This window comes from Pholis gunnellus, assembly GCF_910591455.1.
Source record: "Pholis gunnellus genome assembly, chromosome: 12".
Taxonomy (NCBI): domain Eukaryota; kingdom Metazoa; phylum Chordata; class Actinopteri; order Perciformes; family Pholidae; genus Pholis; species Pholis gunnellus.
This window is the reverse complement of record NC_136539.1, coordinates 23,048,192-23,076,171: the sequence shown is the minus strand read 5'-3', so window position 1 is coordinate 23,076,171 and position 27,980 is coordinate 23,048,192. Positions and strand designations below refer to the sequence as shown.

Sequence of the window (27,980 nt, the reverse complement as noted above, 5' to 3'; positions counted from 1 at the left end):
GTTTTTGATGCTTAAAATCCATGTCCACGTTGCATTGAAGAAACATCGGAAATTATGGTCTCCAACGTCTGAAAATAACGACAATACAGGAATGTAATGTGAAATCGTTATTTAAAAAAATATTGATGGTTCTATAATCCAAGTGGTTTAAGATTAGCCTTGAAGCGAAACTTTCAAAACGTGTATGAAACACGTGGTTAAGAAAAATCTACCGGAGTTTTTTTGCAATTGTGATTTAAAAATTAAAGATTTGCGAGTGGACACTTGAACGCAACACGCGGTAAGAGCGCGCGGTAGATGGTTCCTGTATGCTCGTGCTCGAGAACCCTCTGAGCACCGCAGAGCTAACGGTTACCGCCAGGTACGCAAAACTGCGGCCTTCACGAGTACTGGATCCAACACAAAGAATATCTTGTTGTTGTTGTTTTTAAAAGCCATGGCGGCTGAGGCTGACAAGGTAGAGCCGGTGGATAGCGAGCAAGACGAGGAGGAAGATGTGTACGAAGTGGAGAGGATCATCGACATGCGAGTGGAAGAGGTAAAAACTAAGCTACTCTAAGTTAGCTACCGTAGCTAGTTAGCCACCGTTTGCAAAACATGGCTGTCTTCGGATTGCTTTCACTCCACTCTCACGACGTGTAGCTCACACACACCCTCCGTTACATTAACCCACATGTCTACAGTATATTTATATATATATATATATATGTATATACGGTGCATTAAATTGCTCTTGTCCATATTTTAGCATCGTCTTTAGCATCGTTTCTCCCATGATGTCCGTTCGCCTTTCCCCCTGCTGGGGCCAAAGGACGGACGTCTTTTAAAAGCTTAACACCCCCATTGTCCTCTTCGGTCCTCATTTGCTCCAGGAAAGCGAAACTAATCCAGAGAATATAGCGCTAGCTGTTAGTGTCATTGTGCTTTAAACATATTGCATGGTGGTGTTTTTGTTTTTAGAGGTTTAGGGTTAATCTGTGTTTATGAAAAGACAACAACAGACCGACTCACCTGTGTGTGTGTGTGTGTGTGTGTGTGTGTGTGTGTGTGTGTGTTTTTACAAATAAACGTCTCACTGATAATATGTATCTGTTGGAGCTCACTTATAATATTTTAAGTTACGTTGTGTCTTTGTAAGAACACAGTATCGTGAATATTTTGGGGGGATCTGCTACATTAATTATCATATTTCAGCTGTGTGACATTAAATCTTCACACAAATCAAAGTTATCTAGTAATTTAGTAACCTATTAGTATGATACAAGATGCATTTAAATCATATTTTATAGCTGTAGTTATCACATAGTATCTGATATTCCTGCTTTTCCAAAAGTAAAAAAACAATTTAAGTAATTAACTCACTAATAATGAACTGAAACTGTTGAATTTCATCACAAATGCTGTACTTCAGTATTTGTTGAAGTTTACAGTAATCCTCCTCTATTTATTCCTTTAATACAATATCTGTGGTTTCTTATTGAATACCTCCAGATTTTTGTGTCAATACTATATCTATACTATTAATAATCGTAGGTTATAACTCTGTTATAACTCTGTTACAACGGTTATTTATCTCTTTTCTACAGTTTGTTTACGTTTTGCAGCAGTGATCCTTCATATTCATATTACTATTATTGTTATTATTTCTCCTGTTGTGTTTACAAAGTCACAAGACGACGCCACATTGTCACACTTAAACATAAACTCCTCTTGGTGTGTGATTCTGAGGGCCGTGCTGTTGGGTTGGTCGTGTTTGTGCCAGGGCTTTAAAAAAAGCATTTACTCTGTTCGTTAATGTCAATTTAAGTAAACGGATTATTTCCCAGCTTTGGACACTTTCGGGAAAATTTGTGAGATGAAAAAAGATTTTGGAGAAAACGTAGGTGAATTTATGCTGGAGACACATTGTTTTATAAGTATGTGCATTTGCAGCAATGAAGAGACGAGGAGAGAGGAAATGTGATCTCCAGCTGAACCAAACTGTTCTGATCTTCCTGTCAAAAGTAAAACTGTTTCCAGCTTCCACAGCTGAACAGTAAGCTAAACTTCCCCCGGTCGAGCTAGTGGGTCAGAACTCTACTTGCCCGGGACGATGTTTACGTCTCCCTATGAAATAGTTTAAGACTGAAGTGAATTGTTCTGTTTTATCGGGTTTGCTCTCAAACTTGGAGCAAACTGTTCAATGCGTAGTTGTAGTTTCGCCCACATCTTCTCTCACTCCCTCCAGCTGAACTCCTGTTTGCAGGATCATTTAAATACTCGCTTGAACTTAAACTCATAAACTTTATACCCGCCACCAGATCGGTACTGAGCATGTGCAACTCTCAACAGAGATGAGAAGGAAGCAAGATGGCTCCACGTTAGATTATTTACAGAGCATATTTAAATAAATAAATGCACTATATACACTGTAAGGAGGCTCATTTGTCAGCTACTTCCATCATCAACTCAGGAAAAACACAACATTATGTTGAAGTTATTTTTTACAGGTGTGTTGTTGGATTTAGGAGCCCAAGATTGCATTTGACTGGCTCCGGGTAATGCATATGGTTGAGCCCCGTAAACACAACCACAGTGGCAATCAACAGATCTCCAGCTGTGGATTTTTGCTCCGCAGCATCTTTAAACACATTAATGTAAATACACTTAAACAATGACAGTATTGTTTAATTAATATTGTACAGGAGAAACCGGTTCCAGACCAAACGGGGCCAGAAAGTGAATAAAGAACTTATACGATTGTGTATCAGGCTGTGACTTTAGAACCAGAGGTTTTACTCAAACGAACTCTATAGCGGATTAAAAGGCGGACTGCTTTGTAAGGAGACTTAAGGGACCTCTGAGAGGTGCAAGATGAGCCTCACCTGGTCAAAGGAGCTGATACGACCCCTAGTGAGTTATTCACACCTCAGATTATACACACAGTCCCTTCAGAGGCTCCCGGGGTTTGTACCACCTGTGTAGTAAAGAAGCTGAGGAACACAAACCGGGAGGAAGTGAGCCTCAGCTCTGCAGGAAGATGCAGCGTTAAAATAGATTTTATACGTTTATACGTTGGTGCAGTGAAAATAATAATGCTGTATAATATAATGATCTCTGTGTACGTGTCAATCAGAATGACAGGAAAGCAGAATATGTGAAGTCAGACTTAAGATGGATGTAATAATTATGATAACGGCACAACATGTGCTGTGTCATAGAAAGATGGTGCTGTTGACGGTGAAGATGTCAGAAACGGTGATTAACTTAATCATTCTGAGTCATTTGTTTGCAGCTCTTCACTGTGAAAATAACAACAACAAAAAACATTAAGAAATCTAAAATATGGATTTAGTCCAACTGTTCTTGTCTGGGCCTCTGGTCCCTTCACAATAAAAGCCTTGTTGTTGTTTCAGCATTGCTTTGCTGCTCTTAACCTTGTAAACTTTCCTTTTTAGGCTTTAAGTGTTTAGCTTTTTCTGCCCAAATGAACTCTCTACACTGTCTTGTACAATATAGCATCTACTATGAAAACAACCGATGCATGAAGATTAATTTAATCTAGTCTGTCGGCCATGTTTGCGTGCAGGCAGCCGTCATCTGAGTCTGTCGGTGGGTGAAACAGTCGTCAGATAAACTGTGACAGCTACGAGCCGCCGTGTCGGTTTAGTGGTGGAGGAAACGCTCACTTCTTCTTCTCCTCTGTGTGTTTCCAGGGCGAAGTGCTCTACAGAGTCCGATGGAAGAACTACTGCTCGGATGATGACACGTGGGAGCCAGAGGCCCATCTGGAGGACTGTTGCGAGGTCCTCTTGGCTTTTAAGAGGTCCATGGCGGAGCTCAAGGCCAAGAAAGAGGCCGAGGCCAAGAAGAGCGTGGTAAGTCTTAGTGACAGTCAGGTAGTCTTAGTACTACTGAGTACTACTGGTACTGTACTCACCACAACAATAGTACTGGTGTAGGTACAGCATTTAAGGAGTAAAGTAGGGACTCCTCTGGTTGTATAGAAGTCTATGAGAAAATGACTCTACTTCTCTCTTGATTATTACCTCAGTCATATATACTGTATATAAGAAGAGGAAGTAGTCATCGTGATTCATCCATTGGTTTTTGGACTGCCGTCGCCATCTTGGCTTTTTGCAACCAGTGAACAGGAAGTGACCATATCTGGACTGAGGAGGAGTGACGTAGAGACGGCGTAATCGTCTCTGGTAGAGACCTGTCAATCACTGTGTAGCCCCGCCCCTAAAGCATCCCCTGCTTTATGGTCTGTTTGACTCTAAATGGACCATCATTTACTAAATGAACATCATGCTGTATTGAAGAAGACTTGAAACTAGAGATTGAGACCATAAACTCGCGTCACGGTGACTACGTCTGCTTCTTATTTACAGTCTATGGTTTAAACCTGTAGATGAATGGAATACTGTGTAAGAGCTAAACGAGGACCCGCTCATAGAAAACAGCTTCATAGCTCTACTGTAGGTCTAAAGCCAGGGAAGCTAAAAATAAAAAACAATGTATGATATTAAAATGTGACGTTGCTTCTCCTGTTCTCCTGTTAGAAACCGCCGCCTACAAAGAGCGACACGGTCGATGCCGACTCAGAGAGCGAAGGTGACAAAGAACGTCCAACCGAGTCGCCCGTCAAGAAGAAGAAGAAGAAAAAGAGCCGGGAAGGAGAAGAGGAGCCACCTCCAAAGGAGAAGGAGAAGAAGAAGAAGAAGAAAGACAAGCGGAAGGAGGAGTTCAGGCCTCTACCGGCACCAGAGACAGACGAAGAAGAAGAAGAGGAAGAGGAGAGAGCTCCAACTCCAACCTCTCCTCCCAAGGAGAAAAAGAGCGACTCTAAAAAGAGGCAGATTGACTCTGAAGAGGAGGACGAAGAGCCTGTTCCCTCCAAAAAACACAAGAAGGAAAGGTGGAAAGAGGGAGGGAAGTATAAGAAAGACAAGACAGAGGAGGGGAGGAAAAGGAAAGGGAAGAAGGAAAGGAAGATTGAAACCTCTGAGGACGAGGCCGCTGCTCCTCTGGACGACACGCTGAGCGACGTCCCGTCCGAGTCCCAAATGGATGATTCGGCGTCGGCTGAAACTGCGGCGAAGTCGGGCGAAAAATCCCGTTTGGAGGACAAGTCCAAACAAAAGAAAGGGAAGTGGGAGGTGAAGCTGCAGGGCATTAAGGACCTCATCCAAGACAAAAAGAGCAAAAAGCCCGACGCTGCTCAGAAAGAAAGCAACCTCCAAAAACTGAAGAGTCTCACCTCTAAAGTCAAGGAGGACGCCGCGCCGCACTCGGACTCCAGCGATAGCTCCACGCTGCATAAGAAAGCCAAGAGCAAAGGGCCGGAGAGCGCCGCGGCGTCGGCAGCGCCGCCGCCCAAAGTCCCGTCTTCCTCCACATCCTCGACGTCCTCCACCTCCTCCGTCACAGCGACTGGCAGCACCACCAAGCCGAAGGAGGAGGAGGTGGTGGCGGTGGCTAAAGAGGAGGCGCTGGGACCGAGGGACGCGTCGGGCTCCACCAACTTGTTCGAGAAGTTCCTGTTGAACTGCGAAGCAAAGGACCGAGCGCCCCGACGGCAGCCGGCGCATCAGGCCGTCCCGGAGAAGATCAGCAGCAAACCCACAAAGGTACGTCAACGTGTGCTGCCGGTTACAAAAAAATGCAGAGAAAGTTGGCAAACGCATTTGTTCAAACTCAAAAGTGGAGACAAACGTGCATTTTAGGCTTCTGAAAATGTAATTTATACAGTTTAGAAAATGTATGAAACATTATAATCATTTGTTGGCAATGAGATATAACATCAGTCCTCACTTCCTGAACCTTTATCCCTTTTATTAAGCTTTGCTTAACTTGTTATAATACATATTCTATCTCTGCAAAGTTTCAAAGAACGTGCAAAAAATGTCTAAAATCTACTGTTAAGAAAGATATATGGAGTAAGTTATTGGTAATGTTTGTGAAAACCATGCTGCTTTAAAAAAAATATATATTTTCCATTTTCCCATTTCAACATGTTTAATAAGACTTTTTGTCAAATGTTTGCCCCGTTTGATGGCTTCTGCTGCTCACTGTTTTTCTGGAGGTGTTAACATTGTGTTTTGTTCAACATTAGCTAACAGGAAAGATTGAGAAGTTCCCCAAGACAACCAAAGAGTCTCCAGCTCAGAAACCAGAGCCGGAGAAGACGGAGAAGAACAAGCAATCAGATGGTATGCATGACACACACAAATTATTATTATTATATATACTATATATATAGAATACACTGTATATAAATACGGCGACTTGTCTGCTCCCTCCTTTCAGCCTCCAGACCCGGCCAGAGTTACGGCTTCAGTCTGGACAGCGAGGAGAGGGAGGCGGAGCCGAAGCCCGGGGAGGATTCCCGGGAGCGGAAGGAGAGACCGGAGGAGACGCAGCGGACCAGCTGGGAGAGGAAGAGCTCGACGGAGGAGAGGAGGAAGAGGAGAGAGGACAGTGAGCCCAGACTCTTCATGGCATGTGACGACAACCAGGACACCCAGGATCCACCAGGGGGCGCTGACAAGTCTGGTACGTTTCACATTTACCTCTCTGCACAGTTGAGATGTCCATTTGTTGATGAGGAAGTTAATAAACAGCTCTTACACCTTTTACTAACGAAGCGTCTCTCTCTGCTCCGTGTGCTGTACAGACAAGGGCCAGGCCACCTTGAGTCTGGGAATGGACCTCAACCTGGACTGGATGACTCTGGACGATTTCCAGAAACACCTGAACGGGGAGGATGAGATCCTGTCGGGTCCGCCGCTGTCGCCCAGTGAGTACTTTTACATTCACAGCTCAGACAGCTGACTGACGACCACTGCTGTCTAGAAGCTTTCAAACTGGTGATGGATGATCTTCTACTTACAAAACCTTGTGGTTTGTTACTTAAACACATTGTTTTTATGTTTATTAATAAATGCACAACAAGTTCAGAAAAGCGGTCGTTGGAAATTAAAATCTTGGATCTCAAGTTCCCTCAAACGATGCTCATTAGAAGTATTAAAAGAAATAATAACAAGAACTTATGTACGTAATAATGTCGTATTGTGGGGCCTCTGGTGATCACCCGTACCTCACTTTGTTCATGTTAAAGCTGCAACTATTTGTCGGCTCAAAATCATCTTTTACAGGATTTGGTTTCTTCAAACGGTTTATTTGGGATTTTAAATGTTGATGAAATAAGGACCGTCGGAAAGATGAAAATCTGACGACAATGACGTTTTTTTCACAGCTTCTAGCTGCGATAAACTGTAGTTTTGGCGATTGTTTAAAGAAGACATGATCTTCTTTTTTCCAACGGTTTGATTGTGAGATCTACAATGCAAACTTTCTTTCACCTTTGAAGCCCGAGAGGCCCCCGATTGGGGTCACAAAATCAAATTAAACAGCAGAACCTGGGCTACAAGAATATATAAGCCATTTTTACAGGCTCCAAACACAACTAAATGAATTACCAAATATCAAAATCCATGTTACGCCACTTAGTCAACCCACTTGCCACATTTCTGGCTCTACCGCTGTGGTACTTTATACAGTACAAACAAACAATATCTCAAAAGAAAGCAGACAGTCCACAGATTCCAGACATATACATCATATATACATATATATCAAATCCCTCTACATCAAAGCATCAGCGAGATATGAGCCAAAGAACACCCAACAACAGAAATTGCTTCATCAAACAATAGTTGTAACATTTCTCTTAGCTTTGCTGTTTTTCTGTGAAAGGTTTATTTTACCGGTAAATCTACACGTGTGACACCTATTTCCTGTGTTACACTCAAATCATTCCGGGCGTTTCTAGGGGCTGTTGGGGGGGGGCTAACAGTGCTGTCAATCTCATTTTGGTGGATATAGCCAAATTCTATTGGCTCGAACGATTCAAATGAGGTGTCGTTCACTCAAATCGACCAATCCGTTGCGGAGATGTAGCCTGGCGTACTCGCAGGCAGCGGACTCAGAGAGCACAGCGTTGGCTCGGTTTGGCGTCGTTTGTGTTACTTTTGCGGTTGTTTTTTTCACCACTTTGTTGGAATTTTTTGAGAGAAAGCTGTCAAAACAACAAACAAAGAAATATTTCACTCCAGAGGAATTACTGAAACTGCTGGACGACGACCCCGGGAGCCCGGTTTGTCCTCACGATTCATCGTCGGATGAAGAGGATATTGTGCATCCCGACAACACACGAGACAGCAGTGACTCGGATTACTGTCTTCCATCATCAGAAAGGTATGGATTGTCTTATAAATGTTATATTTATCGATTTATTGGTGTTTTCAATCTATCTAGAGCTAGCGGCTTCCTCAGGGCAACACTCTGGCGTAGTTATATGGTCTGATTGTTTATTTATACCACGTTTATTGCTTTTATGTTTACATGTATTACAATTTCAGAACCAGACCACTGAATGAATACATTTGTTTTTCTTCCACATTCTGGTTTACAGTGATGAGGATTACGAGCCACCCCGTGTCCCAGGACCTTCAAGGGCCCCACGGCCAACACGTCAAAAAGCAGCTCAACGATCGGCTCCGGGACTTTTACAGCCTCAGCCGTTAACGCCTCAGTCAGGCCCAGCAGCACCTCCCTCCACTGCTTCTTCTGCTCCAGCTAACAAGCGTGGAAAGAGTAGGTTGGCATCTCCAGAGAGTGAGGAGGAGGAGGACAGGTGGCATGACAGAGAGGAGGAGTGCATCAAACCTGACCCTCTCAGGTTCATGCCGGCCAGGCCCCCAGGCCCCACATGTGACACCACCACAGCATGGTCTCCCATCGGCCTCTTCCAGCTTTTCTTTTCGGCACCTGTTGTCCGAAAAATCATTGACAACACGAACGCCAACGCTGCCAAAAGAAAGCAAGCCGGGATGAAGTTCAAATGGGACGTGCTCACGGTGAAGGGTTTTTACACATTCCTCTCCATCGTCATTTTCACGAGCCTCGTGACGGTCCACCACAGGTCAGACTACTGGAGGAAGAAAAGTCCGTACAGCTTCAAGTTCCCCGGTGACCACATGACACAGGACCGCTTTGAGGCCATTTTGTGGTCGCTTCACCTCAGCGACCCAAAAGAGGACGAGGAGAACGACAAAAAAAGGAACACCGCCGAGTACGACCGACTGTTCAAGATCAAGCCGCTCTACACGGACATGGTGGACGCCTGCAGAGCCCATTTCCAGCCGCATCAGAATGTGTCCATTGACGAGCGGATGGTCGCAAGCAAAGCGAAGCGGTACATGAAGGACAAGCCCACAAAGTGGGGTTACAAGCTGTTTGTGCTGGCTGATTCGTCGATAGGCTACACCTGGAACTTCTTTGTCTACGCAGGTAAAAGTGAGTCCACCACAGGCCACGGTCTGAGTTACTCAGCAGTGATGGACCTTTTGCCTTTTCCTCTCCTCGGTAGCGGCTACTTGTTGTTCACAGACACTTACTACACGAGCCCCGCTCTCTTCACCGACCTGTCCGAAAAGAACATCGGCTGTTGTGGGACCATCAGGAGACAAGTAACTGGCTTCCCTCAGACCCAGAGCAACAAACTGCCCAGAAAGGCTGAGAGGGGGGACATGCGTTGGATCCGGAGTGGCAAACTCCTCTTCGTGAAGTGGATGGGCACGAGAGCGTTAACTATGTGCTCCACGGTGCATCAGGCCTACAGTGGACAGACGGTGAGGAAAAAGCTGAAGGGGGCTGGGGTCTGGCAATACAAGTCCATACCAGTTCCGGACAGCATCGTGGACTACAATCGTAGCGCGGGGGGTGTGGATTTGTCCAATGCACTGATCGGATCGTACAGCGTCCGCCACAAGACGATGAAGTGGTACAAGACTTTTTTTTACCACTTTGTGGACATCGCTGTTGTGAACAGTTATCTTTTGCACAAGGAGCTGTTCAAGGTGAGGCAGGACCCCACCCAGACGAAGCCCTTCACCCACAAGACCTTCAGGGAGCAGTTGGCCAAGGAGATGCTGGAGTTTGCTGAAGGCTCAGTAGCCACCCCGCCCCCGCCCCCACCCCCCTCCACCGCCTGCATCCCCATGATCTACGACTGCGAGGAAACGAGGATCAGGAGGATTTGCAAGAGGTGCCGCGACGCTGGAATGCCCAAGATGAAGACGGCTGTGTACTGCAGGAGGTGTAAGGTTCCTCTCTGCCTCACCTCAAAAAAGAACTGCTTCCAGCTGTGGCACGATGGACAGTAACTTCCTGATGGATGTGTGTAAATGGTCAATAGTGTCAATAGTGTCAATAGTTTGGGTTTTATGTGTTTTTACAGTTTGTATTGTTACAGAAATGTTTACCGTTTTGAATAAAAGTAAATCTGTTGCATTTGGATTCAACATTCAGTTGATTTGTGTGGTTATATTTTGAATGTGAAAATATTTAGAGGTCTTCAAAAAAAAAAGAAGCCCAAAACTGGTGTATTTGGATGTATTGAACACCATTAGTGATATACAAGTGAAATATATAGTTTGGTACATGAGAAAATTCAAATGGCACAGGTGGTCCTAAAATGGCCATTCTGGAGATCTCGTCTGAACTCTCTGTAATAAAAACTCTCATTTAGTTCTGCTTCACTTTGTCAGAGTGAACCTTTGCAGAGAGACTGTTCACATGTTGTGCTATGATTTGGGAGAGGTTTAAACCTGCAGCTGCATCATTCCAAAGAGATGATCATCCTGAAAGGGCTTCTTTTTTTTTTTAGGCCAAACTGAAACGTTTTCATTTGTGCTGTGTGCCATCTTCATTTACTCTTAACCAGTAACATATATACTGATATTTACACATCTGAACAAATCTCACAAGTGTTCCCTTTATTATTACGCCAACATTATTCAAATAGACCTTGTGGTTGCAGAGATATACTCTTTTTAGTATGGGTATGCAATTTTCGAGCAGAGGCCTAAAGAAATCTGTGTTTTTTATTAAACTTCCCTCAACCGTTGTCTCTTTCCAGGTGAGCTGCGGGATGCTGTGAAAAGTGGAGATTATATGGCTGTAAAATTGGCACTTAATTCCAAAGAGGACTACAATCTGGACCAAGAGGTATGTTCCAGCCCCTTCAAAGGTTTTGTGCAGACTAGCTTGTGCCTTATGTTATTTAGTTTTATATTTAATTTATGTTTAGCTCGAGGCTTCTAGAGTCTTCAATTTCAAGATAAAAGCACATTTTACAAATGTTACAGCTTGCACCTTGGTTGGCCTGTGTGTGTGTGTGTGTGTGTGTGTGTGGGGGTGTGGGGGTGGGGTGGGGTGGTTCAGTATGGAAGAAAAATGTGAATTTTGTGGATGACCCGTATAACCGTGCTGTGTCTGTGACATAAGGTTAAATACCTGCGCGGCCGTTACAAATTCATGAACTGACATGCCGTTAAAATTACGCTTCGTTCTGCTGAAGGAGAAGCAACATGGTAGGAAAGAGTCATAAAGGTTGTCCAGGAATCATCATATATACACTACGGTTGTCCAGTCTCCACCCGTTTTAGTTGTTTTAAACACATTTTAACGAGGTACTTGTTATGACACATAGCAGTGGCTTGTAGAGTCTGTTTGTGATTTGACTTGATCAAGTTTGAAACTTCTGGAACCTCTTTGGAATATCTCAATAGCATCAGCAGTAATGGAAAATACTAAACAGTAAACAGGCCTGATTAAAGCTACATGATGTGGCAGAGATTACTTAATAATAAACCCATGCAGCGCTTCTAAAAAACAAAAAGATTTTAATTTGTTTTTGTAAAAACTGCACCAAGGAGAATGTGTCTCTTCAGGATCTACATCCACAGACTTTACTGTTTCATGTCTATTAATAATTCGACGCCTCAAGATGTTTTTCACCACTCCAAAGAGACTCCTCTTCTGCAACAAATCCAGGTAAGAGTGTGCTCTAAAATGCTTAAATATTTGTGATGGAAACAAAATATGTTCTATGTTAAAGGGATAGTTCAATTGTTTTACTGTGTGGTTGTATTAAGTACTTATCCATAGGTCAGTGTATACCTACAGTAGACAAAAAAACATATCAGTTGAAGTTTGCGTCATATTAGGAATATTTTCACAGCCTTTCTGACGATGCACTGAAGATGTTGTATATGCTCTCTTTATAGCCACAAGACTCCTTTTACAAAAACTCTCCTCTCAGAACACAGGAGTTTCTGGTCGGTTAGTTAGTTTTATTGAGTGACTTTGGTGAATCTAAACTAAACATTTGAAACACCAAAGTCACACAATAACACAAACTCACTAACTGATGGAGGCAGCAGAAGACCAGAAACTCCTGTGGTTTCTAAACTGAAATTACAGTTTTTGTCAATGGAGTCTGGTGGTCAATAACTGCTTCAGATCCCCATCAGAAAGGTCTGTCTGACAGCAAAGTAAAGAGGTGAAAGTATTCTAAATATAGCCAACATTTAAACTGATATTGACTCCGTCTACTGTAGTAATACACTGACTATGGAGAAGAACCTCATACAACCAGTTTAAATCATCCAAACTATCCATTTAAGCAATGACGTAATAGTGTAAATATTTGTAATGTTGTCATTTAGTGTGATTGCAACTTTTATTTGATGGAACAGGAAAACCTGTATGTTAATTTGTGGGTATTAAAGTTAAATTATACCTATTATGTATTGAGTTCATGGACCATGTAGCTTACTTTCAACCTATTGTTCTAGCGTGGGCAGAATGTATGAAAAGCTAAAATCTCCACTGACGTAAAATAACTTCTTGCAGTTAGTAGCTAATGTGTAATTGTGCATTGGAAACTTCGACCCAATATATTATTCATTCAACAATATGTGTTCATGATAATGTGTGCACATTAGAGACTGGTGTCATCTTTCCTTGCAGAGAACACGCCAATGGAAGAAGACACCGAACACATGAAGTAATGGAACAAGATGAACCCTTTGAAGCAGGTACATAACTGTATATGCTTTTAGAACATGTACCATTATCACTATCATTGCACATGTGCAGCCAGCATGCGCCAGTAAATACCATGTAGTCAGGATCTTTTTTTTTAAATTTATTTTATCTTGGCATCAAACATTTTCAAAATAGTATTACTTAATGTGTTTATGTGAAAAACACTAGCAAGTGTTCCCATGTTTTGCATTTGTACCGAGTTTTATAGAACGCCGCTATGCTAAGCCAAAACTTTCTGTTTATGACATCAGAAGTAAAATAATTATTTGTTTTGATTGCACGCCATGAATGTAGGTCTAGTGCATATTCTGTTCTCTCAATGTAGCATTTCATCCAACACCCCATGACTACATATACTTGGTTAGACATTTACGATGTCAAATCGCTGCTTGATCCAATAAAGCCATTAACTGTTCTCGAATGGGTCACATGTGGTTTTTGTACCGAGACTTCAGAGGTGTCAGGGGTCGTTTCGATACCGATGTTGGGCTAGATAGTGACGTGTGGCCATCACATTGTGTTTGAATGGCCCGGATCTTGGTGGGGCATTGCCAAGGTGCTGAAGCGTTAAACAGCTATTGAAACATGTGCAAAGAAGTACCAAAAATAAAATAGTCACCTGACTTATCACCACCACTTAACAACCAAAGTTCAAACCAAACTTTAGCTTTGTTTTGTTTTCCCCTCACATTTATGTCCTAATGGATCTTTGTTTTAAGTACACTCAGTCAAATTCTTCATGGGATCTGATTTGGCAATGAGTCTTACATATGCTTGTTCTTTTACAGGCTTGTACTATTGGTGAGACGAGGTCATTTGAAGGAGAGAGGAGCTTGATTGAAGAGAGAAGTTCGAGTGATGGTCTTAGGTTGACTTCTAACCTTGACAGTGCCAGAAATGACGAGAGTACCACAAGTGTAAAAGAGAATGTCCCACAAGATTTGGATGATCCTAAAGATGGCGAAAAAATGCCAAGCTGCCCTGCCAGTATAAACACTGAGCAAGTGACAGTGAGGGAACATGAAAAGATCCAAAAAGGTGGAAAGGATATAACTGAATCCCAAAACGCTGCTTGTGATTCAGCTACTGAACAGGAAGGTCAAGGAAAGGAAGACCAGAAGCAAGCACGGGAAGACGAGATGTCAGACGACACAAATCGTGGTTTATCAAGTCAAATGAACTTTAGTCGTTCGAATTTCACCAGAAATGTAGCAAGGATGCTGACGAGAGCCAATGGCAAAACGCAGCAAAAGGGCGTAGCTAACGAACAATGGTCCCACCAGGAAGCAAATGACTCAAGTGATGAGGCGGAGGATGGGTTGGAAGGTCAGTCAGATGGTACGGATCAAGTTCTGTCTGAGTCGAGCATGAAGGAGATCCTTAAAACGCGATTGCGGCGCCGCAAGAAAACTGCGGAGAGGAAAGAACCAACACGATCCAGTTCAAGGACCTGTAAGAAAGTGCTTGAAACGGCACCCAGCAAAGCAGACGATGAGAAAAAAGAGCCCTGTAAAAAGCACTTCTGTTTATATTGCAAAATGGCTTATACCCAAATTGCCAAGCACTTGGAAAGGAAACATGCAGAGGAAACTGATGTTGCCCATGCAATACACTTCCCCAAAGGTTCCAAAGTCAGACAGACTTTGCTAGACCAGATTCGCAATAAAGGAGATTATGAACATAATTGCCAAGTTCTCAAAAGTGGCGAGGGGGAAATTGTGACCAAGAAACAGGTTAAGAATTCCAGCGTATCTGTTCGTGACTTCCTGCCTTGCCAGCACTGCTTTGCTTTTTTTCGCAAAACTGACTTATGGAGACATGAGAGGTCATGTAAGGCCAGAAAAGGAGATCTGAAATCTTCCGAAAGAACAAAAAGAGTCCACAGTGCTGCCTCCCGGCTGCTTCCAATGTCAGAGTTCCTAACCGGAGGCTGCGAGGAAATCATCCACATCATGCATCAAGATGACGTCTCGCGGCATATCAGAAATGACCCACTTATTTGTAAATATGGCAATGCGTTGTCTGCTAAGTATTACCATGACAAGTCTCAGTTTGCTTATATCGCACAAAAGATGAGGGAATTGGGTAGATTTGTGGTCGCTGTAAATGAGCTTGACAAGAGCGTAAAGTACCTGCATGAAATATGTCTACCATCCAGATTTGAATTAGCCGTTGAAGGGGCCAAAAAAGCTAGTGGCTTTGACCCCAGTTCCAGTAAGTTTAAAACCGCTTCCCTCGTCTCAAAGATCGGCTACTCTTTGAAGCGAGCTGCTGAAATAGCTTTCGGGGAAAGTCGCATGACAGAGGACAGTGAAACTGAGAGTGAAGTGAAAAAGTTCATACAACTTCTTGATACAAAGTGGAACCAGTGTTTTTCTCGCAAAGCTCTCGCATTATCGCTAAAGCAAGAAGTCAAGAAAGTGGAAGTGGACAAATCAACTGTGACAGAAGATTTGATAAAACTCCACAGGTTTATCACGGGGGAAGAAGAGGAAGCCAGGAAGGAGTTGAAAGAAAGTCCTAATTTGTCAACGTGGAAAAAGCTCAGCGAGGCCACTCTGGCAGATGTGTGTCTATTTAACAGAGGAAGAGTAGGAAATATTGGTAGAATGCTTTTGAAAACTTACGTTAGCAAGAAGAGTAGGGGAACTTTTGTCCCCTCAGCAGATCAAGTAAGGAAAAGCACAAAATTGGAGCTGGACCTTGGTAGCAGTTTTACCAGTTTAGAACTAGAGGGTCAGTATGGGAGGAACATGCTGGTCCTGCTAACGGAAAGGATGGTTTTGTCAATCGACTTGCTCATTGAAAATCGAGAACAAGCGAGTGTGTCAAAATCGAACCCCTACCTATTTGCACGGACTGAAGGTCCATCCTTCATCAGAGGATTGGACTGTTTCCGAAGGTGCGCAATGGAATGTGGAGTTAAAAACCCAGAAGCACTACTGTCCTCATCGTTAAGAGAGCAAATCGCCAGCTGCTGGCAGCTAATGAGCCTCAGTGAAGTCGAAGTGGATCAAGTGGCCAAGCTGTTGGGAAGCAGCAGCGAGGAATGTTACAGGCTCTTAAAGAATGCATCCCAGCTGGAGGAAGTGAGCAAACAACTTCTCAAGATGGATCGAACGCTGCCATCAAGTCCACCCAGTACTGCAAGAGATGGTGAGTACCTTTTTGGATCCTTTTGTGTTACATGTAATGTGTTCTTAGATTCTCGTTCTTAAGAGTCCCTTGTTGGACATAACCATCTGAGAAGCAATCATTGGAAAGTGTTTGCAAAAGGGAAGGGACTTTCAAAAAATACTTTGCAGGTGATCGGTTGAACCATCTGTCAATCGAACTTGAGAAAAGCCTTCGCTGCCGTTGTAGAAAGACTCCAGTTGTGATATAACTGATGCTAGCCACTTGCAGCATCTAAGTTAACATCTTTAGGAGCCAGCGTTGTTGTTTAGATTGTGTCATTGCCGTCACCTGACCCATGGTGGTGGGACCGTGTTGTTGTGGAAGCGTCACACCCATCCTCCAGTTTCATCCAAGGTTGAAACTGTTAGCTCAAAACCAAACAAATAGCTTTTTTATTCTAGATCTGGGCACATTAAGAATCAATTCCAGTTCATGTTTGACTGGAGAAGTTTCGATACTACTTGGTACTGGGTTATTTCGGTCGATACCTTAAACATATAGAGTACCGATACCCAGTCCTAGTTGCGCGATGAGTACACCATCCGGGTACTCATCGTGCACTGCATTTTTCCATACTTGTCGGTATAAACTTACTTTTGCACTCAAAATGGCAAGTGTAAGTACAGAAGAACACAAATTCAAACACGCCATAACTTCACCCACTTGCTTGTTCTACAACTTATCAGCTGTATCACACATGTCTTCATCAACAGATTAAATAGATGTTCAGACTTACCATTTGGCTGATCCCTTTCAGGACTTGACACTTCATTCTTGACCTTTTTGAAGCAAGTTCATAAAACAGGCTTCACTCAAGGTCTACTGTGTTGTTTGTTGAGGAGCGTCTGACAATGTCAAACGGTGTTGGAAACAGCCGCTGATGAAACAAAATCTTGTTTTTTCCAAGATGAGGAATGAACTGTCAATGTCTAGAGTCAACATAGTTTTATCATTTTAAGAGACTGTTGTTACATAATCGTGATTCTCTTCGCTCTTATCTTTTTTAGGAACTGTTCAGAAGCCCGCTTTAAAGAGGAGACCGTGGAATGAGAGGGAGCAGGCGGCAGTGAAGCGTTACTTGTGTGAATTTATCACAGGGATGAAGGTTCCAGGCAAAAAGGAGTGCAATGCTTGCATAGCTGCTGAACCAGATCTTGGTGGAAGATCTTGGACAGATGTCAAAAACTACGTACACAACACACTACAAACAATGCGGAGGAGAAATAACCAGCACAAGTCTGAAGGGAATGTAAACGAGAGTCCAAAGAGTCCGAAAGCTGGCGTCTTAACTATGGAGAAAGATTTGGAAGACTCCTCAGATGTCTGTAATTTGACAACTGTGAATCCAGATCACCTGAGAGAAAGTCCAACTTGTTGTATGACAATGGCTCCAACCAACTACGTCCAAGAGATGACTTCAACTTATGCAACCTTGTGTTCTACTAGTGTAAACATGATCCATGCGACTCAACCGTTGATTTCTACTTTTACGCCATTGAATGCTACTGACACTCAAGTGGTCCCTACATTTACTCCACTCAACACTACAAATGCACTAATGACTTCTCCATACACATCAGACAACAACCTAATCATGCCATTGTCGTCTTATTCACAGAATGCCACAAGTATGGCACCATCTTCCGTGTATACATCGCAGGACACTATGGGTACACCATTGATTCCTAATTTTACCACCTTTACTGCTCCAAGTACCTCAATGGTTCCTACTTTCACGACGTTGAATAACAGCGCGCCGATGATCCCTGCATACTCGCCACTTAACGACAGGAGTAGGCCAATCGTTTCTTCCTTCACACCTCTGAACCATTCGATTGCACCGGTTTACCCAACAGGCCTGCCTCCTACAACCGCACAGGTTGTTCCGACAATCCATAGACCAAGTGTTCCCGACAGAACACCAGTTGCACAGGAAAGTATGTCCGCTGCGGGAAAACAAGTCGGTCCAGCTGTCAAGCCTCAAAAGAGAAACAAGCGGTTGTGGAGTAAGGAGGAACAGGCTGCCGTGAGGCGACAGCTCGGGGACTTCTGTAAACTGGTCAAAGTGCCAGGCAAAAAGGATTGCGATGCATGTTTAGCTGCTGAACCTGCCTTAAACAGCAGAACGTGGAGGGAAGTCAAATATTTTGTACATAACACGATTCAGTCAATGAAAAGAAGAGGGCATGTTGTTGCCTCCAAACAGAGTGAAGTACAGGAACCAGAGATTCATAATATTCAAACCACCGAGTGGGATGGTCCCGTTTATTTGTCCCTGTAAATATTTGTAATGGACTTCCAAAAAAAAAGAAAAAAAGATATCCGTGAGATGTTAAAGAGGTATGCCAGGGCTTTAATCTCACATTATATGGGGTTTAATTGTCAGCAGATGTGAATTGTTGTGAAATGTACTGTCAGTGAACCTTGGTCTCAGTAGCCCAATGGATCTTGACAACAATTACAAACTGCCCTGCCGTTCTTTTAGTCACACTTTTTAGAAAAGCTTCCAGAAGTATTCAGAATCAAGTCCACCAGACCAAGCTACTGGTGTACTGTTGCATGAATAAACACTAAAATGGGTGGAACTGAGGACATTTGTACTGTAGCTTTTGCTCAGAAAAAAGGCTGATATTAATGCTTTGATGTGGTTAGATTGCATATAAACATATGTGACGCACTCAAATATGTAATATGTTTGTCGGATCATCGCAGGGCATCTCTAGAAAGTGCTCTAATTGAGGCGTGTGATCATTAAGTCAATGTGAATCTCATTTTTGCCAGGATTTGCGTCACCAGTCATCGGCTGTGGCACCCAAACACGCTTTCACAATACTTGTGAAAATGGTGAAAAGCGATGGCTGAAATTGTTTGGGAGCCACCGTGACCGGGACATTTCCCACAATGCATTGAGCAAAGGTAGCCTCGGTGACCGTACATTTCCAGAGGGATTTTTACTCGTCTCTACTTCAAACATCTATCTTTCTGCCTGTACTGTTTTCAGTAGTGTTTTTATCAAATTTGATGATCAAAAAAAATGAAATGGAAAAACCTACCAGCAAATCTTTGCATCCAGTCCCTCCATCATGATAGATGTGCGTTGACTTGATTCCCAAAATGCCCGGCTCAAGTGTCCTGTATTCTTGCTTTAGCCAGTAGCCTTTATTGTAGAAGGCCCTGATAGCCTGCAGCAGTAACGGCATACCTTCCTTGATGATGTTAGATAATTAGGAGCTCTTTGTGTATACCTCTCACTTAAATATGAAAAACATATTTCTTTCTTTGAGAATCCTGTTGATAAATGTTTATCTTCACTTATGTATTTTATTTTTTTGTCATGCGTATTAACAAGCTGCCAAAAGGTTTGGTTGTATTTTTGTATCACTATACAGAAACTGTGTAGAACATTTTAGTACTTTATCGTTTTCGATATATTTGAGGTTAATACACTACATTGGTCCCATTTGTATTACTTTGTTTTAAGCTTTTATAATCTGGACGTTTGTGACATTAATATCCAGTTTTTGCCAAGATCCGATTGCCTTATCATGTTGATTATTTGCTTGATGATATCTCTTTCCTGATCACGTCTAACTCACAGCATAGTAAGTGTAGTTTTCGTTTTGAAGAAGGGAAGTTCTTACAAAAGTTGATAAATGACCAGAATTAAAATCAAAATTAAAATGACGCCCCTGTACATTTTTAGATATAAAGGAAAAGGTTCAGTGTGTTGTTATCTTGAGTGCTTCAGACGTCTTAACATCAAGTCTCTCCTGCAGTGGAATTAACATGCCTACTGTTATCTTGATGGCCCGCTGGCAGATGCTTTTCAATATGTTCACAAGACAAAACAAGAACACTATTTATTTTGATGTATCATGTTCAAACAAAGGCTTGGATGACACTGTCCCTGAGACAATCCTTTAAAAAAGGTTGCAGATATTTCATTTTAAAACCTTTTTATATGCCGATGATGTGCCGATATCATCATGCATCCCCAGATCACGCCTCATCATCACCTTTCACTGAAAATGCAGTTTAGTTATTACAACAAAAATAAATTGTACTTTTGTTTCTGTAACATACAAACCTTGTTGAAGGTTTTTTATAAACAGGATATTGAACACAGGTTCAACCTGAATTTGCTGTTGAACCAACAGCAGACTGCTGAGTCGTCACATTTCAGTTTCACACTGGATATTCGGTGAGCTGTGTGGATCCGTTGTTTGGACGACTCCGTATACACCACTGTTCAAAAGTTTGGGGTCACTTAGAAATGTCCTTATTTCTCAAAGAAAAGCACTGTTTCTTTCACTGAAGATAACATTAAATTAATCAGAAATACACTCTATACATTGTTAATGTGGTTAATGACTATTCTAGGTGGAAATGTCTAGTTTTAATGAAATATCTACATCGGAGTATCTGGAGCATCACATTTGTGGGTTCGATTATACTCTCAACATGGCCAGAAAAAGAGAACTTCCATGTGAAACTCGCCGTCTGTTCTTGTTCTTAGAAATGAAGGCTGTTCCATGTGAGAAATTGCGAAGAAACTGAAAATTGTGGACTGTAGACTCTGTTTAGAGTAGCCAGTGTTCACCTTTTCATACCTAAGCCATTAGCGTCCATAAACCGGGTCAGATGACCCTCGTTAACTCAGTCACACCAGTGTCAAGCGGGTTTCTTTTCTGTGTATTTGCTGCCTAATGAATGGAGTTTATCTGTGTTCCAGGATACAGTTGTGTTTTAATTCATCTGTTTCACGTCTGCAGGAGGTTTATGATCGTTCAAACACTACCATTTGCTGTTCTGGTGTTGCAAAGCAACATTTCCTTCCCCCTGTATAGTAGCTCACTTTCTCTCATTGCTGTTGTATAAGCACAGCGTGTTACTCTTCTTCATCCTGTTGTAATTATGTCGCCTTCAGTTGATGCTTCTTATCAAGTCTTGTAAGGCTCTTATAACTTCGGCTTGTACAATAAAATGCTTCTTGGCTTAAAGATTTTGTTGTTATGAAAAAGACTTTGTATTTGTTTTACAGGTTCTTTAAGTTTTTGCCTTTTATAATCTGATTTTCTAGACTTGTTGTTTTACAAAGTGTCAAAGGAGACTATTGCGGTATTTTTTAAACAAGACTGAAGAGTCTCCTGCATGCTAGCGGCTCTGTTAGGCTGTACAAAGGCTCATCCAGGGCAAGTAAAATGCCACAATCAGACCCTGTCTTGTTTACTATGACCAATGTGTTTGTGATTAAATTGTTTATTAGAGCACAAAACTGAACAAGAGCACGAAGTTTCTCATAGAGATACAACTGCTTTTGCTCTCAAAGTGCAATAAGTATAAGAAATGCTTCTGCACACCGACAAAAACAACCAGCAGCTGGACTTAAAGAATGTTTATTGAGGAGTCTGGGATGACGCCTCGAGTTCGGCGATTTCGTCGTCGCCATCTTGGAATACGGCCTTTGCTATGTTGTTTTTTTGCAACCAGTGAACAGGAAGTGACCATATCTGGACTGAGGAGGAGTGACGTAGAGATGTCGTATACGTCTCTGGTAGAGACCTGTCAATCACTGTGTAGTCATTTTCTCATAGACTTCTATACAACCAGAGGAGTCGCCCCCTGGTGGTCACTAGAGAGAATGCAGGTTTTAAATGTAGTGATTCTCGCTCTTTAGGTGTAATTTAACACAAACTGCAAATCAGTCAGTGAGAAGCTGCACATCTCCCCCCTCCTCCGTCTGTGACATCGTAGCGCTGTCTGTCTGTCTGCAGGACGTCAGCGGTATGTCTCTGAGCATGCTGGCAGCGGCGGGGGGGCAGGACGACATCCTCCGGCTGCTGATAAAGAAGGGGGTGAGGGTGAACGGGCGACAGAAGAACGGCACCACGGCGCTGATGCATGCTGCCGAAAAGGTAACGCAGCCTCTCACCTGAGATGTAACCTGTTACTGTGATGTCGTGTTTTATTTTAGCTTGTTGCGTTGCCCCAAAGTGGTTCAATTAATGCAACTTTGAAGTATGCTCACTCATCATTTCATCTCCAAACTGAAGTGTTTTCTCACCACATAGTGCACCATCATCACTTTTGTGTGTTTTCTTATTTACCTTTTATTTTCTGTTTATCCGTCAGAATTTCTTGACCACCGTTGCCATCCTGCTGGAGGCGGGCTCCTACGTCAACGCTCAGACGCTAAGCGGGGAGACGGCGCTGATGAGGGTAAAGCTGCATTTCACACACTAACCTCAACAAAATAAAGGAAAGCAAACCTAAGTTTGACCATTTACAGCACACATCACCAGACAGAAGTCTCTGGTAACACAAGACCCGAGTCCTCCAACTGCAGTTTAATACATAACTCTGTTAATCACACAGAATACACGCTGTGTGTTTTCAATACATTTCAATAAAGATGGGAACATGCCCTCTGAACCCTGAAGCAGTATTTGCTCCGGTCACGTGTTTCTCTCTCTGTGGTCTTTATTGTCTCTGTAATATTAAAGTTCTGCTCCTCTATGAAACGGAACCATCATGACTAGAAGTAGAGGGAACTAGAACGTGTCTTTAGTGCAGAACAACACAGTTATGAAGACATCGATCATAAAAAAAGAGAAAAACACAAGTTTCATTTCTTTGATCATTTCTTTTACAAAAATTGGCGAACAATAGAATCTATATATTCAACATGTTTCCGTGTGTCTACAGGTGTTACTAATGTTGGAAGAAAATGGAGGCTCCACATGTTACATCAAACTATTACATTTGTACATCCTCTCCGCTCTGCTCTGTGTTCAGCAGCCTGAAGTTCAGTCACACTTTCACAGATTTTTTGTAACGTGGCTGTTGATCTCAGCCGAGTGAATCAAGGCTTCATATTTGCTCCGAGGAGCTCAGAATTTTATGTTTTTTACAGAATCTGGTTAAAGCAAACAGTTTATTTGTGGCAGAATTTGAAATGAGACGAGTAGAATAAAATGTTTTTGATGAAATATCAACATTTTAAGCTTAGATTCGGCTGCTTTTTCTGACAGAAGCGTTCATGAGAAACATGGTCGCTCTCCTTTCATCACTGCTTCGTCTGAAGTGTTTCCGTTAAAGGAGACGGGCAGTGATGGAAAACAGCAGGACCATTGAACGCACCTTTAGGCTTCTGTACAGGATCTGAACATGAGACACCGGCTCTGTTGGTAAACGTTCCCTCTCCTTCACTTCAGGCGTGCAAAAGAGGGAACGCCGACGTGGTGCGCCTCCTGCTGGAGTACGGAGCCGACTGCAACATCGTGTCCAAGAACAAGACGGCGGCCATGTACTTCGCCAAGCTGGGCAACAACCTGATGGTGTGCGACCTCATCAAGGAACACACCAGCATGTGAGTCTACGGCCGTCTGTTGGAAGGAGGAACAGCTGTTAAGTAATGCCGGGTTGAGTGTGGTGTTATCACACAGAAGAATATTACAGATTTTATTTATTTTATTTATTTTATTTATTTTATTTATTTTATTTATTTTAATTTATTTTATTTTATTTTATTTTATTTTTATTTATTTTTATTTTATTTTATTTATTTATTTATTTATTTATTTATGTCTGTCAAAGCACTTTGTAAACTCTGTTTTTAAAGGTGCTGTATACACACAGTTGTTATTATGATTTTTATTATAACGCAGACTGTCCGTGTCTCCGTCTCTCAGACTGTCCAGCGTGGCGGAGGACGCCATCCGAGCGTACTTTGAGTCCCGTCTGGTGCTGCTGGAGCCCGTCTTCCCTCTCGCCTGCCACCGGCTCTGTGAGGGACCCGACTTCTCCCTGGAGTTTGGCTTCAAGGCACAGCCGCAGCCGGAGGGTAAAAACACACGCTGTAGTGGCCATTTGTCCAATAAATCAAAATAATACAAACATTAATCAAAGGGCCACTACTGCACCGTAGATTGTACGTACAGGATTCCGTTTTTTTTTCCATTTATTTGGCAAAGAAAACTAAAAGAACAAAGAAAACTCCTGTCGCTAGAAAAAAAAACATAGGCCCGCCTCAGTGCATGCTGGTCCTAAACCCGCCTATCCCTATATATCACCATATATACCAAATGCATAAGCTAACAAACCCCAAAACTAAGTATACTTAAACAACAACAACAAATAATTCAACTACACGAATGACTATTAAAGAGAAAAGGAACACACACCTTCATCGTCTGTCACACAGCTGGCTGCATTTCCTAAACACACACACACACACACGCCTTCATCATGCATCCTCTCCTAAACACACACACCTTCATCGTACTCTCCTAACACTCATCTCCTCTCCTCTCTGTCCAGGCTCGGGCGTCCTCCTCTTCATCTTTCACGCTAACTTCCTGAACGAGATCACCGCCCGGCTCTGTGGACCCTGCAGCGTTCACGCCGTCGTGCTCAACGACAAGTTCCAGCTGCCCATCTTCCTGGTCAGTTCTCAAGAAATAAAGAAGCGGCAGTTCAGTCGCACGTCTCACTGAGCCGGAAGCTGAATATTAACACAATAAATCTAGTCGTTGATATTGTTAATCATGTATAATAATGAGCTTAGAGCGCGTGTTAGAAGTTAAACGGCTCATAATTCATCTAATATCTGTTTTATATTCGTAAACATCTCCTTCAAACTACTGGATTTATTCAAGTTTATCACCAAAACTACATTTTACAGATTACGTGTGAACACATCATGATGACGTTATAATGTACCTGAAGGCATCATGATGTCACTGAATGAACCTCCGTTGGTTAGCCGTTAGCGGTGCTGCTAACTTTACTAGCTCTCCTCTGATTGGTTTAAACACCGATTGGTTGTTTACAATGAAACTTTATCAGAGATCAGAGACTAGAAACACGTGTTCTACTGAGTCAGTACAACTTTATTTACACTGTGATGGTTAACAGTAAACTTTATTTACACTGTGATGGTTAACAGTAAACTTTATTTACACTGTGATGGTTAACGGGAAACTTTATTTACACTGTGATGGTTAACAGTAAACTTTATTTACACTGTGATGTTAACGGGAAACTTTATTTACACTGTGATGGTTAATGGGAAACTTTATTTACACTGTGATGGTTAACAGTAAACTTTATTTACACTGTGATGTTAACGGGAAACTTTATTTACACTGTGATGGTTAACAGTAAACTTTATTTACACTGTGACGGTTAACAGTAAACTTTATTTACACTGTGATGGTTAATGGGAAACTTTATTTACACTGTGATGTTAACGGGAAACTTTATTTACACTGTGATGGTTAACAGTAAACTTTATTTACACTGTGACGGTTAACAGTAAACTTTATTTACACTGTGATGGTTAATGGGAAACTTTATTTACACTGTGATGGTTAACAGTAAACTTTATTTACACTGTGATGTTAACGGGAAACTTTATTTACACTGTGATGGTTAATGGGAAACTTTATTTACACTGTGATGGTTAATGGGAAACTTTATTTACACTCTGATGGTTAATGGGAAACTTTATTTACACTCTGATGGTTAATGGGAAACTTTATTTACACTGTGATGGTTAATGGGAAACTTTATTTACACTCTGATGGTTAATGGTAAACTTTTTTTTTGTGTCATTAATCATTTTTCCTGTTTTTGTTTTTTATTTTCTTCTTCAAACATTCAGGACAGTCACTTCATCTACTCCTTCAGTCCGGCTCCAGGCATCAACAGACTCTTCATTCGACTAGCAGAGGCTCCAGCAGCCAAGGTGACACACACACACACACACACACACACACACACACACACACACACACACACACACACACACACAATAGATTTACATCACACATAAAAGCCTTATGTGTGAGGCTTTTATGTCATGCAGACTGAAGGTGGTTTTATGTTCAAAGGGAGAATAAATGACCCATCGCCGAGATTAAGTTATAGTTAAGAGTTTAATATTAAAGTTGCACAATAGACCGAATAACCACAATGTCACACTAACAACAACAATGACCTCATAGGTAGACAGCTGATGGTAGATGTCCTCCTCCAAAGATCAGCTCATCGATAAGCTGATTTAATCTACAGATCTGTTAAACCTGAGTTTCTCCACAAAGAATCACACTTTACATCTTGTGTTAACCAGCAGATGTGTTCATAAGATTCTTGGAAAAAAATCATTCATCTGCAGCGTTTTTAGTCTTTTTTTTTAACCCGGAAGTTATTGTGAACTAACGTCGTGATTGGTTGGACAGGAAGCTGCGTCTCTGGGCAAATCTGAGCTGTATAGAGAGGATGTCCCTCCACAGACATCCAGTGTTTTGTCAATTTAAAAGGTTCATTTTGCAACTTAAAGTGTGAGTTTGGTGCCGCCAAAGTAAAAGCTCTCCAGAAGCAGAATGAGTGTCATTGTCACGTAAGCAGTGTGCTAATAATTCATCTGATGATGTTCTTTCTGTAGGTCAAACTCCTCATCTGTGCGTACAGAGTCCAGCTGCAGTGATCAGGTGGAAGGAAACACACTAACACACACACTAACACACACACACACACACACACACACACACACACACACACAGCTCCTCGTCCTCGAAGAGAGGAAGAGTCTGTTGGATCCTCGTCATCGTCAAATCCTGGACTTGATGAATCCTGTTAAACTGTTTCTGCAGCGTGAATCTTGAGGATGTGGAGACGAAGATCTACACTTTCCCGTAGACTCCAGGTTGAACGGATCACAGAACTCTCTGTCTCTCTCTCTCTCTCTCTCTCTCCTTCTCTCGCCCTCTCTTTCTCTCTCTTTTGGGAGCAACTTCCAAAAATAAACCAAACCCCTGGTGGGTCGTGCCTTCCTCCCCCTCCCTCCCCCTCCCTCCAGCGTGGATGTGTCAGACGCTTGTGTTTGTTCCTCTAGCTCGTGTGTGTGTAGATTAACTCGAGGAGCTTTTCCGGGTGCATAAAGAGGAGATTCTTTTATCTATTTTTAGCTCTTTTTTTTTTTTTCTTGGACCAAGTTGATGCTCTCCCACTCGTTGTTGTTTGATGAACATGTGACTTAATGACGGACTCAGTGCATTAACGTGTATCAGTGAACTTTGCTAAAAGCTGTGACGTGTTCTTCTGCTCCGCTGGCGACGATGAATCAGGTTTTGGTGTAAATTTAAACCCATTTTTGTGTCCAAATTACTCGCCAATCTAAATATTATCCAATTTTCCAATTTGCGACTAATTTCCGTCACATCGGTCAAAATTCAAACACTGACTCGACATCGCAGCACTTTTCCACGACGACGACGACGTGTTGAGTGTTTTCATGAATGAAGAGAAGTTCCTTTCTTTGCCTCCTCATGCACAGAGTTGCTGTTTATATTTTCCGGTCTGTAAATATTCACATACTATATATATGTATATATATATATATACACATGTATACAGTTGTAAGGCGTCATCTGATGATGTCTGCTGGAGAGGGTTAAGTTATATTTGTGTGTACAGTGAGAGTGTTTTTAGGGCTGCTAGTTAAAGTTTTGGGGTTTAGACATTTTTTACTCTCTGACAATCTTGTTCATCTGGTTTCAAACCCAAATTATGTGAGAACGCACCTCGAATTTTGTAATGATGTTTGCGTATGAACTACGGAAGATACAGAGGTACGGTCTTTAAAAGGAATGCTGTTTCCACGCTGCCTTAATGTCCTCAACGGTTTTACTCTGTGAAGGAATAAACAGTGAAAGCATAATCATGCTTTTAATCTGTAGATCTCAACATGCAACATGTTTTAAGAAGAACTGCTAAAGGTGCATGAAAAATGTGATGCAAATACAGGTTTTCTTTTCTATTTTATTCAGAATATCTTCTAAATAAACAGCAGCATCTTCACA

General features: G+C 42.2%; 2 protein-coding genes across 2 annotated transcripts; both read left to right on the top strand.

Annotated features, from left to right (window-relative positions):
• The first annotated feature begins 333 nt into the window (after positions 1-333).
• mphosph8 (M-phase phosphoprotein 8) lies at positions 334-27,980 on the top strand. Its single transcript, XM_079169994.1, has 14 exons — positions 334-538; positions 3,696-3,857; positions 4,545-5,612; positions 6,098-6,194; positions 6,292-6,537; positions 6,659-6,781; positions 10,967-11,055; positions 21,891-22,031; positions 22,249-22,335; positions 23,331-23,485; positions 23,808-23,959; positions 24,436-24,560; positions 25,781-25,864; positions 26,564-27,980. The coding sequence occupies exons 1-14, from the start codon at positions 437-439 to the stop codon at positions 26,603-26,605; spliced, it is 2,673 nt and encodes an 890-aa protein (XP_079026120.1). The 5' UTR covers positions 334-436; the 3' UTR covers positions 26,606-27,980.
• On the top strand, positions 15,743-21,219 carry LOC306704166 (uncharacterized protein). Its single transcript, XM_079170396.1, has 2 exons — positions 15,743-16,095; positions 17,124-21,219. The coding sequence occupies exons 1-2, from the start codon at positions 15,849-15,851 to the stop codon at positions 18,395-18,397; spliced, it is 1,521 nt and encodes a 506-aa protein (XP_079026522.1). The 5' UTR covers positions 15,743-15,848; the 3' UTR covers positions 18,398-21,219.